Source organism: Copadichromis virginalis, linkage group LG1 (genome assembly GCF_057382275.1).
Source record: "Copadichromis virginalis isolate Kocher_CV1m ecotype Utaka linkage group LG1, C_Virginalis_male_GT1.1, whole genome shotgun sequence".
In the NCBI taxonomy this organism is placed as follows: Eukaryota; Metazoa; Chordata; class Actinopteri; order Cichliformes; family Cichlidae; genus Copadichromis; species Copadichromis virginalis.
The window spans coordinates 23,924,269-23,938,892 of NC_140618.1; the positions used below are offsets into that span (position 1 = coordinate 23,924,269).

Sequence of the window (14,624 nt, forward strand, 5' to 3'; positions counted from 1 at the left end):
TTTTTACTGTATTCCACTGGTGCGTGTACCTTTTTGCAATGAAGGTGTTGAAAGGGTAGAAAATTTGAGGACAGTTCAAGAAAAAAAGACTAGTGGTACGATTCAATTTAACCTGGTATTTAAACAAAACCACATCTAAACTCACTCTGTAGCCATCTTCTCACTTTTAAAACTCAGATTTTAATCTGACAAACTTGTTTTGATGGATCACAAATGGGCCACTGATCATTAATATTTTCATTCTTCTGAAGCCTGAAAACCTATTTTGTTCTTTACTATTAGCAACAATGACACACGACACCTTTGGCGGATTTATTTTTTACCTTGAAATGTCCATTATTCGATGCATCATGTAGAGGGGTGTCATCATCCAGCCCCTTGGTGTTGACCTCTGCTCCGGCTGCCAGCAGCTGTTTCGCCACATCATAATACCCCCTGTTGCATGCTTCATGCAATGCAGTCCAGCCTGAACACAAGAAGAATTATAGTCAGAGAAGTGTAAACTCTAAATGAATCAATGGTACACTGCTACACACACAAAGCAAAGGCAAGCATAAAACAAAGATGCCCTTACCTGCAAAGTCTTTTACATTCACATCAGCTCCCTCGCTGATGAGCTCCTTGATGCGGCGTACCTCTCCACGGATTGCTGCTCTGTGCAGTCGAGTCTCTCCTCTCTCATTCCGTTTATTCACTTTGTCTTTGGTTTTAGATGCAGAGTTTGGCGTTCCCTTCTGACCCAGACTGGACTGTGACTGATGCTTTGGTGTTGTATCTGTAGGTAAGACATGCATATTTCACTTCAGTGCTGCAAGAGTCAGTCACACTCTTCTGGGAGAATTTACTCTAACTGTTTTTGTTTTGTTTACTACTTCTACTGTGAACAACAAGGTGCTATAACTGCTTACAGCCAGAAGGGGGCAATCCAACTCTAGCAATAAACAGCACAATTGCTGAACCTACTTTACTTGAGCTTATTTCATCACATTTACAAGATTAAATCCAATCCTTAATCACATTTACATTATTGAGTTTGTACAGCTATTGTCCCAAATGATATTTGAAACACACTCGCTTAATCTATGTCCATGCCCACAGGCAGGCAACAAAGAAATTAACATACAAATAAAAGCAGTTATAAGGTAGGATCAAACTAATTCAGTCTCAAATGTCAACAATGAGGGGAAAAAGTACAAACTTGTAACAATAGTTATATTTCACAAGTCTGAAAAACTTCCAGCTAAATTACTGTCGATCAAAAATAAAGTACAATTTTTGCAGAAATGGGAAGGTAGTAAACTTATAATAAGAAAAATAATCATCTAACACCAGAAAGGATAACTCAACACTTTCTCTGTTGTCATTTAGCCCAAATAGTGAGATTACGCCATCAGCTCCAGACGCAGTACAAACAGAAAAGCTGGTTTCATTTCCTTATGTACGGAATTTTATAAAAACAACTCCACTACTGTGGCGGCACGAATATGCAACCATTAAAGCAGCTAAAACAAAACACATATCACTGACATCAGAGGTTTAGATTCCAGCTAAGATGTGAAATAATGGTTCTGTTTAGAGGGACAGTATGACTGAGAAAATGCACAAAAACAATCAGCCCCAGCCTACAGCCCACCCTCACTGGTCTGCCATGCATGGATTCTACATATAAAGCTCCCTCCGATCCTTTTTTTCCCCAATGTCGGCTGTCCGTCCACAGAAGACGTGGCCTAAATGATAAACACGCACCTGGACTGTTGACGGACTCCTCAGCTGTCATTTGCATGAGCAAGGCCACCTGCTGCCGCTCGGAGAGGGGGTACCCGGCCCGGATCCCTGGCATCCCCATTCCAAACGGCAAGCTTGCCTTCCGGGTGTTGGTGGGCTCTTTTTTAATGCGTTTCCGCTCTGGACCTGGTTTCTCTGTAACGAGAGAGGAGAGAAGCAAGGTTAATATCGCTGCATGTGCAAAAAGCTGCATGATCATTCATACACAGACACACACAAATCTAATCTACTGATCCATGTGGTCAGGGAGAGTAACGGGAGCCTTATTAGTGCTACAACAGTAGAAGACATTAACTGTTATGAATTGGCAATTTTTAAAAGAACACTAAAGGCTCACAGCAGTAACACCACTTTCAAATGTTTCTAAAAGACAGATTATTAAAGTTCATAAATCAATAAATAACTAGTAAACATTCACTATGACACATCTCCAAAGGTGTTTTATGACTTTCCAGATCAAGTATAGAGTACTGTAGATCAGCACTGAGTCCAAACAGCTTCTTTACTGTTGGCATCAATCAAGTAAGTGTCATGTATATGTGAGAACAGCTGCTTTCATAAATGAAATTCAGACAATGTCAACATAATCTGACCGAGGGAATCAGATGTGGGCATTATCTGAAGTTGTCCTTTGTGACATGGTCAAACTGGAAATACCCTGCTTAGTTTTGGCAAGGACTGGCACCAGTGTACAGAAAGCAGGAGGCGGCACACACGACGCCCACACACTCCCATTGAATTCACTCTTTTAAAAAAAAGAAAAACTACCTGATCTATTCTCACAAGCACTAGACTGGTCAAGACTGGCTGCCAGGTAATTCTGAGGAAAGTTCAGGGCTGCACTGCTACGTGTGAATAGAGATTTACAGAGCGATAGAAGGTACTTTATTCTTCCCACAGGGAGGCATTTCTATATACCAGGGGCAATCTTTCAGTCACCAAATGAGCAACAACAACAAAAGCATTTTGTCAAACCAAAAAACAAAACCAAAAAGTATTCATTTTTATCAATAATCAATGGGTTTCTCCCTATTTATTTCACACATTTTATCCTCTTTTTGAATTTCCATAGCAAACCCTTTGCTACTTTCCATGACCTAAACGGGCCTCTGTGAAACAAAAACAAAAAGAAAACAAAGACTTGCTCGCTTACTGCATTCTGTAAATGCAGCCGTATGTGTGAGAGGTTTGTTGGCACCAGTGGGCGACTTTTGTGTTATTACCCAGCTGCCCTTAAAGAAGGGAGGGGCCAACAGGCAGTGTGTTTATGTCTGTCTGTCTCCAAGCCAATCAGCCAGAATGGACGAAAAAAGGAAAGAGGGTGTGACTTGGCACAACCATAGTTATTACGAAATAGCTGGTGTACATTTCAATTCAACATGGCCTTGCCAAGGTCACCACATGCCTGCCTGCCTGCCTGCCAGGATTACTGGAGACACAGTGCTACTGGACAAAAGCAGCTGCTCCACAAAGACACACCCAGCAATTATTTTCAGTGGCAACATACCATCTGATGACCCATACAGAGGGTAACGCTACACATGACTGCAGCGCTTCATTACCGAGGGGGTATCAAACCTCACAGTTATAATTCAAGCAACAATACAGGCCTCCGGTCATAGGGAGGAAGAAGCAAATTCAGACGTGCGTGTACAAAGACGCTGTGGACCAGTAGAAGGGTCTGAGTCTGATTTCTGAGCAACTTCTCTCACTCCCAGACTGGAAGCACTGCAGGCCACAAACACAAGTAAATAAGGCAAGAAGGAAGCATGGCAGCGCAGCCTTCCGGTGTCTAAAAACTTTCCAGGAAAATATTTTTCCACTCGCAAGTACAGGGCTGATGAACTTTCACTAACATCTGTGAATACTTAAAGCTAATGTACCCTCCACCCCTCTTTGATACAGTCTCACGTTCCCCAAAGCATTTGCCATTTAGACACATTCCTTCTGCTAAGCCTTTAACAGCAGGGACCACAGAAACAGCCCAAACATGTTTTTTTCAGCAGCAGAACAGAGAAAGAGCTAAGCTAGCTTTTCCAAGCTATGTTTATTAGACTGAGAAGCAGGAAGGCAGTTATTACCCAGCTGCACTTAAAGAGATCTGCTGCTAAACATACAAGACCCAAGTCTCTAATACAACCTTCATCACCAGTGGCAAAAAAACTGTCCTTCTGCGATACAGATCAGACTCTAGGCGACCACTCTAAACAGAAAAGAAGCACTTTCTATAAATCCATGCTGCATAATTATAATCAAATACAGCAGTTGCAGGAGGTATGATCACCATGTTAAAGGGAAAACTACAAAAGAAACACTAGCAAAGCAGCAATAATTATATTGTGAGAAATATGAGCATAAAAAAATATGCTCTTTCCATTCATGAAGGAAGGAATGTGACTTTGCTTTCACTACATTTTTGTCTGGTTAATCATCGTGGGAATTTTAAGGAAAGATACGGATCAAAATATTTGAAGAAAAAAGCTCGGTAAAATGCAACTGTGTTAAATTATCACCACACAAATCAAATTAACATGTCACATGTGGATTTCTGAATTAAAGAAATTAAACACAGTATGTCTGTCTGCTGGATGTCTATTTAGGCAAAACTGCAGGGCTTTTATGTGGCTTAGTAAAATGATATTACTCAGCTTAAAGACAGGGTTGAAACCTTACTCTCCTCACTGCCTGAAACTTGACTAACAAGATAAAGGAGGAGGAGACTGAAAAAGGAAGGAAAGCTGGGTAGGGACTATCACCCCATGACTAGCCTGCCTACCTGAGCCAGGAGGGAGGGAACCACATCAAACACAAATGTCGGGATATAATGGGGGCAGATTCTGATATGGTAGACAGACAATATGACAGTGTGAGCTAACGCCAAAACAAAGAGACTGTCTGCTTCACTTAGCCAACAGACACCATGACAAGAAGAACCGCTCCAACCAGCCAGACCAAGTCTGACCGTAACGCGGGAGCATCGAGCAATGTTCTGTTTAACGACCCAAAAAGTCGCATAAACAGGAAGCTAAGGGAGAAGAGGCAGGAAGTGGCCAACAGGATGTTTTCTCAATGATTCGCACTGAGCAAGAGAAAGTCAGAAATGTATAGAAAGAACATCATGTGGTGCAGGACGCTCTGTTTGTCAAACAGATGCAGTCAGTGAGTGCGCCTTCTGTCTTTTGTTTTTACTCATAAACATCGTGAATCTGGGAAGATAATCTATGCGTTATAACCAATTAGCGAGAATACATGTGTGCACTGAGGATCCTTGCACACCACTATCTGTTTTTATGACCTGTCTCAGCCAAAGCTTCTCAGACATGGCAATAATTAATATCTTAGAATGCTGCCAAAGAGGACAAAATGACTCAGTTTGAAAAGAGTAAGGTGAGCTGAAATTTCAAAAACACAAACAGAACAGCTGATTGAGATAATGCCAACCACCCAGTCACATATCTGCGTCCTTTAAGTCTGCCCCTTTTTACATCCCCATCCCCAAAAAGGTAGTTGCTCCTTTTTTGCATCTGCCAGTAGCTGCGTATACTAATATCCCTTTTTCATTAAGACCTACTTGGCTTGACGTGACACAACTCAAGTCATGTAACTGATGCGCGTGGGGTAATTATAGCAACTCAGCCAAAAGTTGTTATTCTTATGTGACACAACACAACACAACACTGTAGGGCGTCGAGGTGATGGTATACCTGCCGCTCTGCCTACAGCTTTTTTCCCCCCAGACTCTGAGACCATGGTGTTGGGCTTAGTGCTGCCAATTCCCTCGTTGGGTTTAAAAAAAAAATTGCAGTTTTAATTTTTGTGAAGGAGTCGCTCTCATGTCATATTTTCACCTCAACTCAGATCGCCTGGAACCTGGGCTTAGTGCCTGGTACCAGACACTACCACCTAATGGAGCCAAGCCCAGCAGAGTAGGTACTAATTGAAAAGGGTTATAACTCAATGCCCAGACACAACCGTGTCAAGCACTTTTGTTGGTTACATCGTGGACTCTACAGAGGTTTACAGCAGAAGAAGAAATTAAACATCAGAAGATACAAATTGTTTTCCAGTAAAAAGAGCAGCAGCAGGAAGAAATTTGGTATTTTCCTGCCTGCCCGTTACAATCCACGAGAGACGTGTGCGGACTAACTGAAAGACGTAGGCGTAGCTGCAGCATTGTGCCCCCAAAACACACTGACAGACCCTGTGCTTAGTGGGTGTATTCACAAGAGCTCCACCCCCAAATGATGTCATATTTCAAATTGTTTGGAATAGAAGGTCTGTGTATTTACACAACGCTGAAAATGCCTGCAGTGAAAAGATATTCAACAGCAGCTGAGCCGTGAGGAAAGTTGATGTAAAACTGGGCTAACTGACAGAATGCCATCACACAGTATACTATCGAATGATATTAGCCAGATGGTAATGGTCAATACTGATGATTATAAAAGCAAAGAAGGGATGGGATACACATAAGACACACCGTGCCTGAATAAAAAAATAAACAAAGACACAAAAAAGACCCATACTGGGTGATATAATTTTGATTGGAATATAATAGAAGGGTATACTGTACGAATTTTAAAAAACGTATTAATCGTGCTCTCTAAACAGCTATATTTATCCGTCACCAGTGTGCAAGCCACAAAGGAAATGAGCATTGGAAGAGAGGCACAGATTAAGAAGGGTGGGGGGGGCTGTGACGTGTTCGAGGTGTAAAACTTTGCAGAGAGGTTAAAAACAGTCCCAGTAGGGTCAATTGAAAGGCCACAGACTAATAACAAAACACACATATGTAGAAACGCCAATTTTCATGCAGGTGGAAGTCCAGGTTAACAACACACATTTTACTGCCCCCATATACTACCTGGGTAGCTACCGCTAACAAAAATAGGTCTGTCGCTATGACACAATGCAACCTAATAAACTTCTCACGTGACTGGAAAGCGTGCAATGCCAGGAGCCAGCTAATCTTCAAAGCTTGTACAGTGTGTAAATCTTAGAAACTAACACAATATAGCTCAGATCAGAGACAAAGAAAGGCAAGGCGCTGGAAGACAACATGAAACTATTAGTATACTAAAAGAATTTCCAGCTAATGTTCCCGTCTTTAGATTTCGCATCTCGTGTGATTGAGGTAGGGTGAAGATTATCTCAAGATAAAAAAAACTAATGGATAAATAAAATGAATTCAGCAGAAGAGATTAGAATATTAATGCACAACAAGTAAACATTTGTGAAGAAGAACATGAAATAATCTTGCAACTTAAATGGAAGTGAAGAACACGCATACACAAATGTCCAGAGATTTAAGACATATTACAGCCTCTCAAACTTTTTAATTTATTTATAATTTGCTTAAGTTGAGGAGTAATCACATACAACATTATGTGTTTACAAAATACTTGTCCAATCTTGCTAAACACATCCTCATGCCCTAACAGTCATCTGTTGCATACTTGTAGTTTTCCTCTTGTGTGTGGAGAGGAAAGGTTTTTTCCCCAAGTGTAAACACTGAACATGAACCAATTTAGCAACTCACCCAGTGCTGATGAAGACTGTTACCAAAGCCTCTAAGCTGGACCATTATCAACAAACTAAATCCTGAACCCTTAAAGCCCAAAGTCAAACAAGCGTGAGGACTAGTCCTTCTCTCCCTAATTAAAAGAAAACAGCTGGAGCCTTACCAAACCCAGGCCTGGTCAGGCTTGTATGTTGCCCAAATCCCCACTTAATTGGATCATGATTTTGTGTGGTCTTCCTCTCCTTTTAGACTATGATTGTAGGTACAAACTCCTTGATTCTCAAACAACCAGCTAATTCAAAGTTGGGAGCACTTTCACTTCACATAGGTCAAGCCCTGTTCGCACACCAGTGCTAACTACTCTCCGTTCTCTTTGATTTCCGCACTGAGTGCTCAGGTAGAGTAGAAAAGCGCTATATAAGAACCAGTTGAGTCTATACAAAGTCACAAGGTGATCGAGATGCAGAAACATGAGCGTAAACACACAGCAATACAGCCTTACCTGAGTCAGAATCTTTCTGGTCTCCATTTGCTCCAGCAGTGAAGGGCAGCTTCCTTTTAGAGGCCTTTTCTTTCATCTCTTTGACCCCATCATTGCGATCCAATTTGGGAGTCTTGTTTGATAACACCTTATCCTGTGAAAGCAACAAAACACTGGGGTGAGCAAGTGTCTTCATCAGAGCAGTGCACTTTATTTGTCTACCTTACTTTAAAGTCCTAGAAGCAATTCCTGACTCAGCTGCCACCTTGAAAACACCCTCAGGCACATTTTGAAGCATTAATTAAATTAACTTTAATTTCAATGGTCACCAGGAAATAACATCTGATAAAAGACTGCACAAGTTTGCTGACCGCAAACTCCGTTTATAAAAAGCTTTTCCCCCCTGGAGGTTATACATCTACCACCATATTTTTAAGTCGCCGTGTCCCTCTTTCATAATGTCTCTGGCTATACCTTCCTACTGAATTCACTGGCCTGACTCTTCTAGCTATTAAGAGCTTCTCAAAGCAAAAGTTTTTCCAGAGTTTCCTCCTAGATTCCTGGCCACAGTAAAAGAGCCAGGCACAGGGAGAGGAGGCTAAGCTGACGCCGGCTTGGCTCTGTGGTCTACAGCTGCTGGAAACAATCACAAACCCCTGTGTATCTGCTATCAACAGATGTAAATACTTATGTGTTTGCCCAGCTTAACTTAACGGTTGTTCTGTGTTTGGGTGCTCATGCAAACTAATTTATCCAGAATACCTTTTTTAAAAACAAACAAAAAGACCCCCACAGACCACAAACAGTGGAAGATGTCTACAAGTTGTTTATGATGTCATCTTCATAATAGTTTCTTGTGTGGTAGCAGTAAATAATTATTCATTATTAAAGCTACTTTATGTTGGTCCCTTTCTTTAGGAGTCGCCACAGCTGATGGATGCACATATGTGATTTGGCACAGATTTTACGCTGGATGCCCTTCCTAATGCAGCCGTTTCATTTATCCAGGCTTGGGAATGGAACTGAAGCTGGGTTTGTATCTCTTACAACGAGCTACTAACAATTATTCATTATTAATTTATATACATTTTTAACTAGAATACACAGAATTCAACACAGAATTATTTTTAAAGAGGAAAGCAGTAGCTTCTCACTGAGCAAATATATGAAGTCAAAGCCATACGCTGCATTCCTAATTGCAATACATTAGGAATCAATTCAAAGTGGACACTTAGAGATATTTGTAGATGACAAAAACACAATATTAAAAGACAAGTGTTGCATCTGTGTAACAAAAAATGTTTTTAACGTGTCCCCCAGTAATGGACCTATTATGCTTGATATTTTGCGTGCTGATTTTGACATCACATAGTGTGTTGTGTGACACTTTGCAGCGCTTTGGCCATTTGTGCACCTCAAGATCTTTGTAACCTGGCACGTTGTGCCGTGGCTGCCGCAGCTGGGTTGAAGACACGAGTGTACGATTGTGTGGAAAAACCTTTGCAAAACAACACCCGACAAAGTCTTTGCTTCCGTGTTTTGACTTCTTCTTCTGTGGCGATATTGTCTGAGTGGTGACACCTATCGCTCAGGAGAATACTGCAGTGGTTTCCTGCGCCTTAACGGTGGGTATAAATGTGAGTGACTGTGAGACAAGATTGGGGCCGTGATCATTGCGACCACTGTGGTGGGTTTATCAGGGATTTAAGTCATGACTCATGTATTTAGGTTTCTATATTTAATGTACTACATGCTTATGCTAAGGAGGTAGAGGAAGTCAGCTGCTGATTGGAAGGTTGGTGGTTCGATCCCTGGCTCCCCCAGTATGCATGCCAAATATCCTTGGGCAAGATACTAACCCCGACTTGCTCTCCAATGCATCCATCGGAGTATGAACACGTATGAAGGACAGTAATGCACTGACAGTATAGATTACAGTGCTTGGGTGAAAGGGTGTGTATGGGTGAATGCAGCGTGTTGTACAGAGCACTTTGAGTACTCCAGGAGAGTAGAAAACCGCTATAAGAATCAGTCCATAAACAACAACAAAAATAAAATGAAACAAAAGAGAGCTGATACTGTTTATATGCTAAAAATGGGACATTGTTGTGGCATTAAAAGGATACCATGCTTTTAAAGGATCTTTTTTTTTTTTAAATAAATGATATTACCTAAAAAGAAAAGTGTTTTTCATAATTACATTATTTGTCATGTAAGGTTCTGGTCGGTATCGTGAAAGTCTAAATGTACTCTCTTACAATACAGTAGTCAATACTGGAATTTCAGCAATGACTCCATGTATGATTCAGACGACACCATCATCATTTGACGACTCCGTTAACTACACAGGTTTAAGGACTCATAACGTAAGATGCAAGACAGAGGTGAGATAACGTACAAACAGACGCTTTAATTCACCTAATTTCTCTGTCCTATCTTCAGTACCCTGCTCATCTATCTCTATCCTGAGGGCAGGTTTTCTATTATGTATCAACTCTTTGAACTCCTCCCCCTGCCCTGCCCCAGTCATAAGACCATGATGTCATGGTACAGTAGAGACAAACAGTGTAGCTACAATGAGCTGATCTTTCTGTCTGCCCGTCTGCATCCCCGCTCACTCCCACAAAGAGAGAACACACCATTTGAGCGAAATTATGATGCATACGTTTAAAGCTACAGTACATCTTAAGCATGGAAAACACTATGTGAATTATTTCTTAAAGCAAACAAACAAACAAAAGAACCATCATATAGCTCTGGTTAACTGGACTGGGGAAAAATGGTCAATTCACCAACTCAAATCTCTAAAGTTCAACCGGGTTGATTTTGGAGAATTAAGCGTAAGCAAAGCTTTGACAACTCAAGACTTTCCTCTGATCTGCCTTCACACGACACCCTGTTTGGTGGTCTCCTAGCAATGCGTGCTCTCTTCGTCTCACTCAGTTTTCCACCCACCCCTGTTCGCTTCTTTCCCTCCCTCCCTCCATACCAGAGTCTGATGCAATCCTTTGCAGAGGGTTGTAAATCCATGCCTGCATAAGCTGTACCTCTGCTTTCTACACCTCTCAGAGCTGCTGCTGGTAGCTGAACAGTTAGTACACACATGACATCATCAAGCTGCGCCCAAAACTTTGTTCCAACACAAACAGTGACGACAGTATCTGTGTCAAATTCAAGGTAGTGAATACGTCATAACTGGGCAATAAGGTGACACCAATTCAAAAGCACTTCAGACATGTGACTTAGGGCTTTTTAAGACAACAAACACTGAACCCAAGTCTATTATGCAATAGTCCATTATTTAATTAAGCATTTGTGCTGAAGTCAAATGCAAGAACTATAGTTTAATTAAAAGGAATCTCCGTCGAGCTGTTTATCAATCATTAATAACTACAAGATACAACTGAGAGTAAGAAGATTACGCAAGTACAAAGACCTGCGCAGGTATGTTGTATTAAATAATAGCTCAGTCGAAGATGTGGCAAGAAGAAAACAAAATATAGCAAATATGCAGGACTGGTGGAATAAAGTATTCATACCACAATATATTGTATCATTTGTCTTGCAATACAGTACACATACCAAATGCAAATTTTTTATTAAAGTAAGCATGCAGTCTATATAGATTCCCCTACTAAATCACAACTTTACACCACTTATTGTGGCGACACTTATAAAATCTGTACAAGTCAAGTAAAGAGACTGTTAAGATATTCATTGTGTGTACTCATGTTGTACAGTGTTTAACTGCATTATGGTTACTGTGGTTTAACAGAGACAGTATTTTAGTTGCCACCACAAGGAGGCACTGTTTCATTGTAAGAGCACGGATGCTGCGTCATCACGCCCCTAAGAAAAAAAAAAAAAAGTATACCACAACGAAAATGGCACCCATGAGAAAAGTTTTGCCGCGTGTTAATGAGGAATAAAGTTCCCAAAATATTAAGGACATTTTTGCCTCCGTCGTCATTTTCCTTCGAGTTGATCGCTGTCGATGCTGCAATACTCAACAGGTTATGGCCCCAGGGCCGACTCGAAGAAGAGTTTTTTTCTCATGAAGATCCGGAGCCACAACGGATAGCGGGCTAACGGCTAAATAGCAACATGGATCAACGAGGAGCAAGCAGGCTGCCTCGACTCATGTTTGACGGAGATGAGACCAGATATGAACTTTGGGAAACTAAGGTGCTAGGATATTTGCACTTGTTGGGATTAAAAGCCACTGTTCTGAAGGAACCGAACAGTGAGGCTGAAGTAGCAGCAGACGGTAAGAAGAACGCTGACGCTTACGCTGAGTTAATCCAATTTTTGGACGATAAAAGCCTCTCACTGATTATGAGAGATGCCCCTGATAATGGGAGAAGAGCATTAGAAATATTGAGGGACTACTACGCTGGAAAGGGGAAGCCCCGAATCATCAACCTGTACACCACGCTATCATCGCTTCAGAAAAAGAGGGAAGAGACTGTCACAGACTATGTCATCAGAGCAGAGGCCGCCATTACAGCACTGCGCAATGCGGGTGAGACTTTAGGTGATGGATTATTGATTGCTATGGTTTTAAAAGGTCTACCTGAAAGTTTTAAGCCATTTGCAATACACGTTACTCACGATAAAGACGATATGACATTTGCTGAGTTCAAAACAAAGCTACGGAGTTTCGAAGACACTGAAAAGTCAAGCGCATCCGAGTGTAGCGACAACGTAATGAAAACAGGAGGAAGAACCGGGCGTGAGCACACGAGATCCAGCGCACAATGCAGATACAAGAGCGATGTGGACATTGTGTGTTTCAAGTGTGGACTAAAAGGCCACCGAGCAAAAGTGTGCAGACGGAGGACGTGGTGCAGTCATTGCAAAAGCAGCACACACAGTGATACCACATGTAGACATAAAGACAAACAAGATGGCGCGCGGAAGGTCGCAGATGAGAGCGGCAACGGATCCAAAGCAGAAACGCCAGATTATGCCTTCAGGATTAAGGGCGTAGACATCAAAGTCCAGCAGTCAGCGTACAGCATTGAGGAGAAAGGCCTGTTGGTGGACACTGGGGCTACCTCACACATCATTAACAGCATCGCCAAGTTCAAGAGCTTCGACGACGCGTTCAGACCGGAGTCACACAGCGTAGAACTGGCAGACGGTACCCAGTGCAGAGGCGTCGCCCGACAGAGGGGGGACGCAGAGGTGTTCCTGATTGACAATACAGGCCAGCGACGCAAAGCAACGCTGAAAGATGCGCTGTTTATTCCATCATACCCCCAGAACATATTCTCTGTAAAGTCAGCCACTGCATTAGGAGCAACAGTCACCTTTAAACAAGGGCAGGACACGTTGACCCACAAAGACGGTACTAACTTTAACATTCATGTGTATGGCAAGTTGTACTATTTGCAGACTGAAGTTGAGGGTAATGATAAGTGTAACACCTGTCATGACATACAGGCATGGCATGAGATATTAGGTCATTGCAACTATGAAGATGTAGTAAGATTGCAAGGTGTGGTTAACGGTATGCAGATTAAGGGGAGAACCGATAGACCTGAAAAGGAATGTGAAGTGTGTATCCAGGGAAAGTTTGCACAAACCCGAAACAGAGATCCGGATACAAGAGCAAAGGCTCCTTTACAAATGGTACACACAGATTTAGCAGGTCCGATAGCCACTGAATCTATTGATGGGTACAAATATGTGCAGTCATTCACTGATGATTATTCAAACTCAGTGTTTGTATATTTCCTGAAGACGAAAACTGATACAGTGCAGGCAGCAGAGAAATTTCTAGCGGATGTTGCACCATATGGCAACGTAAAATGCATTAGATCAGACAATGGGACAGAGTTCACATGCAGAGATTTCCAAACCCTGTTAAGGAAAAATGGCATTAAGCATGAGACATCAGCCCCGTACTCACCCCATCAGAACGGTACAGCCGAGAGGGGGTGGCGTACTCTTTTCGAGATGGGCAAGTGCATGCTAATTGAGAGTCAGCTACCGAAATGCCTATGGAACTATGCCATTCAAACTGCTGCTGTAACACGGAACAGATGCTTTAATAAGCGAACAGGGAAAACACCCTACCAAATGCTGACAGGTAAAAAGCCAGACTTGTCAAAAATGCAGAAATTTGGGTCTGTGTGCTATGCATACAAACAGGACAAGGGGAAACTTGATTCAAAATGTGACCAAGGTTTCTTTGTAGGTTATGATAAGAACAGTCCCGCCTACTTAGTTTACCACCCTGAAACTGAGAAAGTTCAGAAACATAGACTTGTTAAGTTTGTGAGCAAAGTAAATGTAGAAAGACAAACACAGACAGATGAGGGAGAACTAAATGATGACTGTAGCAGAGTAAGACAGCCTATGGCTAACAGACCTTCAGAGAAAGGTGACAAGGACAATGAGGTTCCAGAACCTATTGTGACAGACACAAGTCCACAAAGTGGTATACCTGATGAGCGTGAACGAAAAGAGACAAATGTGACAAGTGATGGATTTGTCAACAAAAGGTATCCTCTTAGGGAGAGAAGAAAACCGGGACATTTAAATGACTTTGTAGCTGCCAACAGTGGCGGCGATGAGATCCACACCACCATAGACTACTGCTACAGGGCAGTGTGTGGTGTCCCAAACACATTTAAGGAAGCCATAGAATCAGCTAACTCAAAGAACTGGATCAAAGCCATGGATGAAGAAATTCACTCGTTACGGGAAAATGACACTTTTACCCTAACCACTTTGCCAAAGGGAAAGAAAACAGTGGGGGGGAAGTGGGTTTATTCCGTTAAGAGTGACATTGAGGGAAACGACCGATACAAGGCAAGGTTCGTAGCCAAA

At 41.9% G+C, this 14,624-nt stretch overlaps 1 protein-coding gene across 4 annotated transcripts in view; it reads right to left on the minus strand.

The window, feature by feature from the left end:
• The window catches only part of ankrd11 (ankyrin repeat domain 11), a 118,555-nt gene that overhangs the window by 10,406 nt on the left and 93,525 nt on the right, over nucleotides 1–14,624 (minus strand). For all 4 annotated transcript variants that reach the window (XM_085455594.1, XM_085455602.1, XM_085455608.1 and 1 more), the window contains 4 exons: nucleotides 7,809–7,941; nucleotides 1,747–1,920; nucleotides 575–775; nucleotides 324–466 (listed from right to left, as the gene is read on the minus strand). In XM_085455594.1, the coding sequence (XP_085311720.1) occupies nucleotides 324–466; nucleotides 575–775; nucleotides 1,747–1,920; nucleotides 7,809–7,941 (651 nt within the window). The remainder of the gene's footprint in view (nucleotides 1–323; nucleotides 467–574; nucleotides 776–1,746; nucleotides 1,921–7,808; nucleotides 7,942–14,624) is intronic.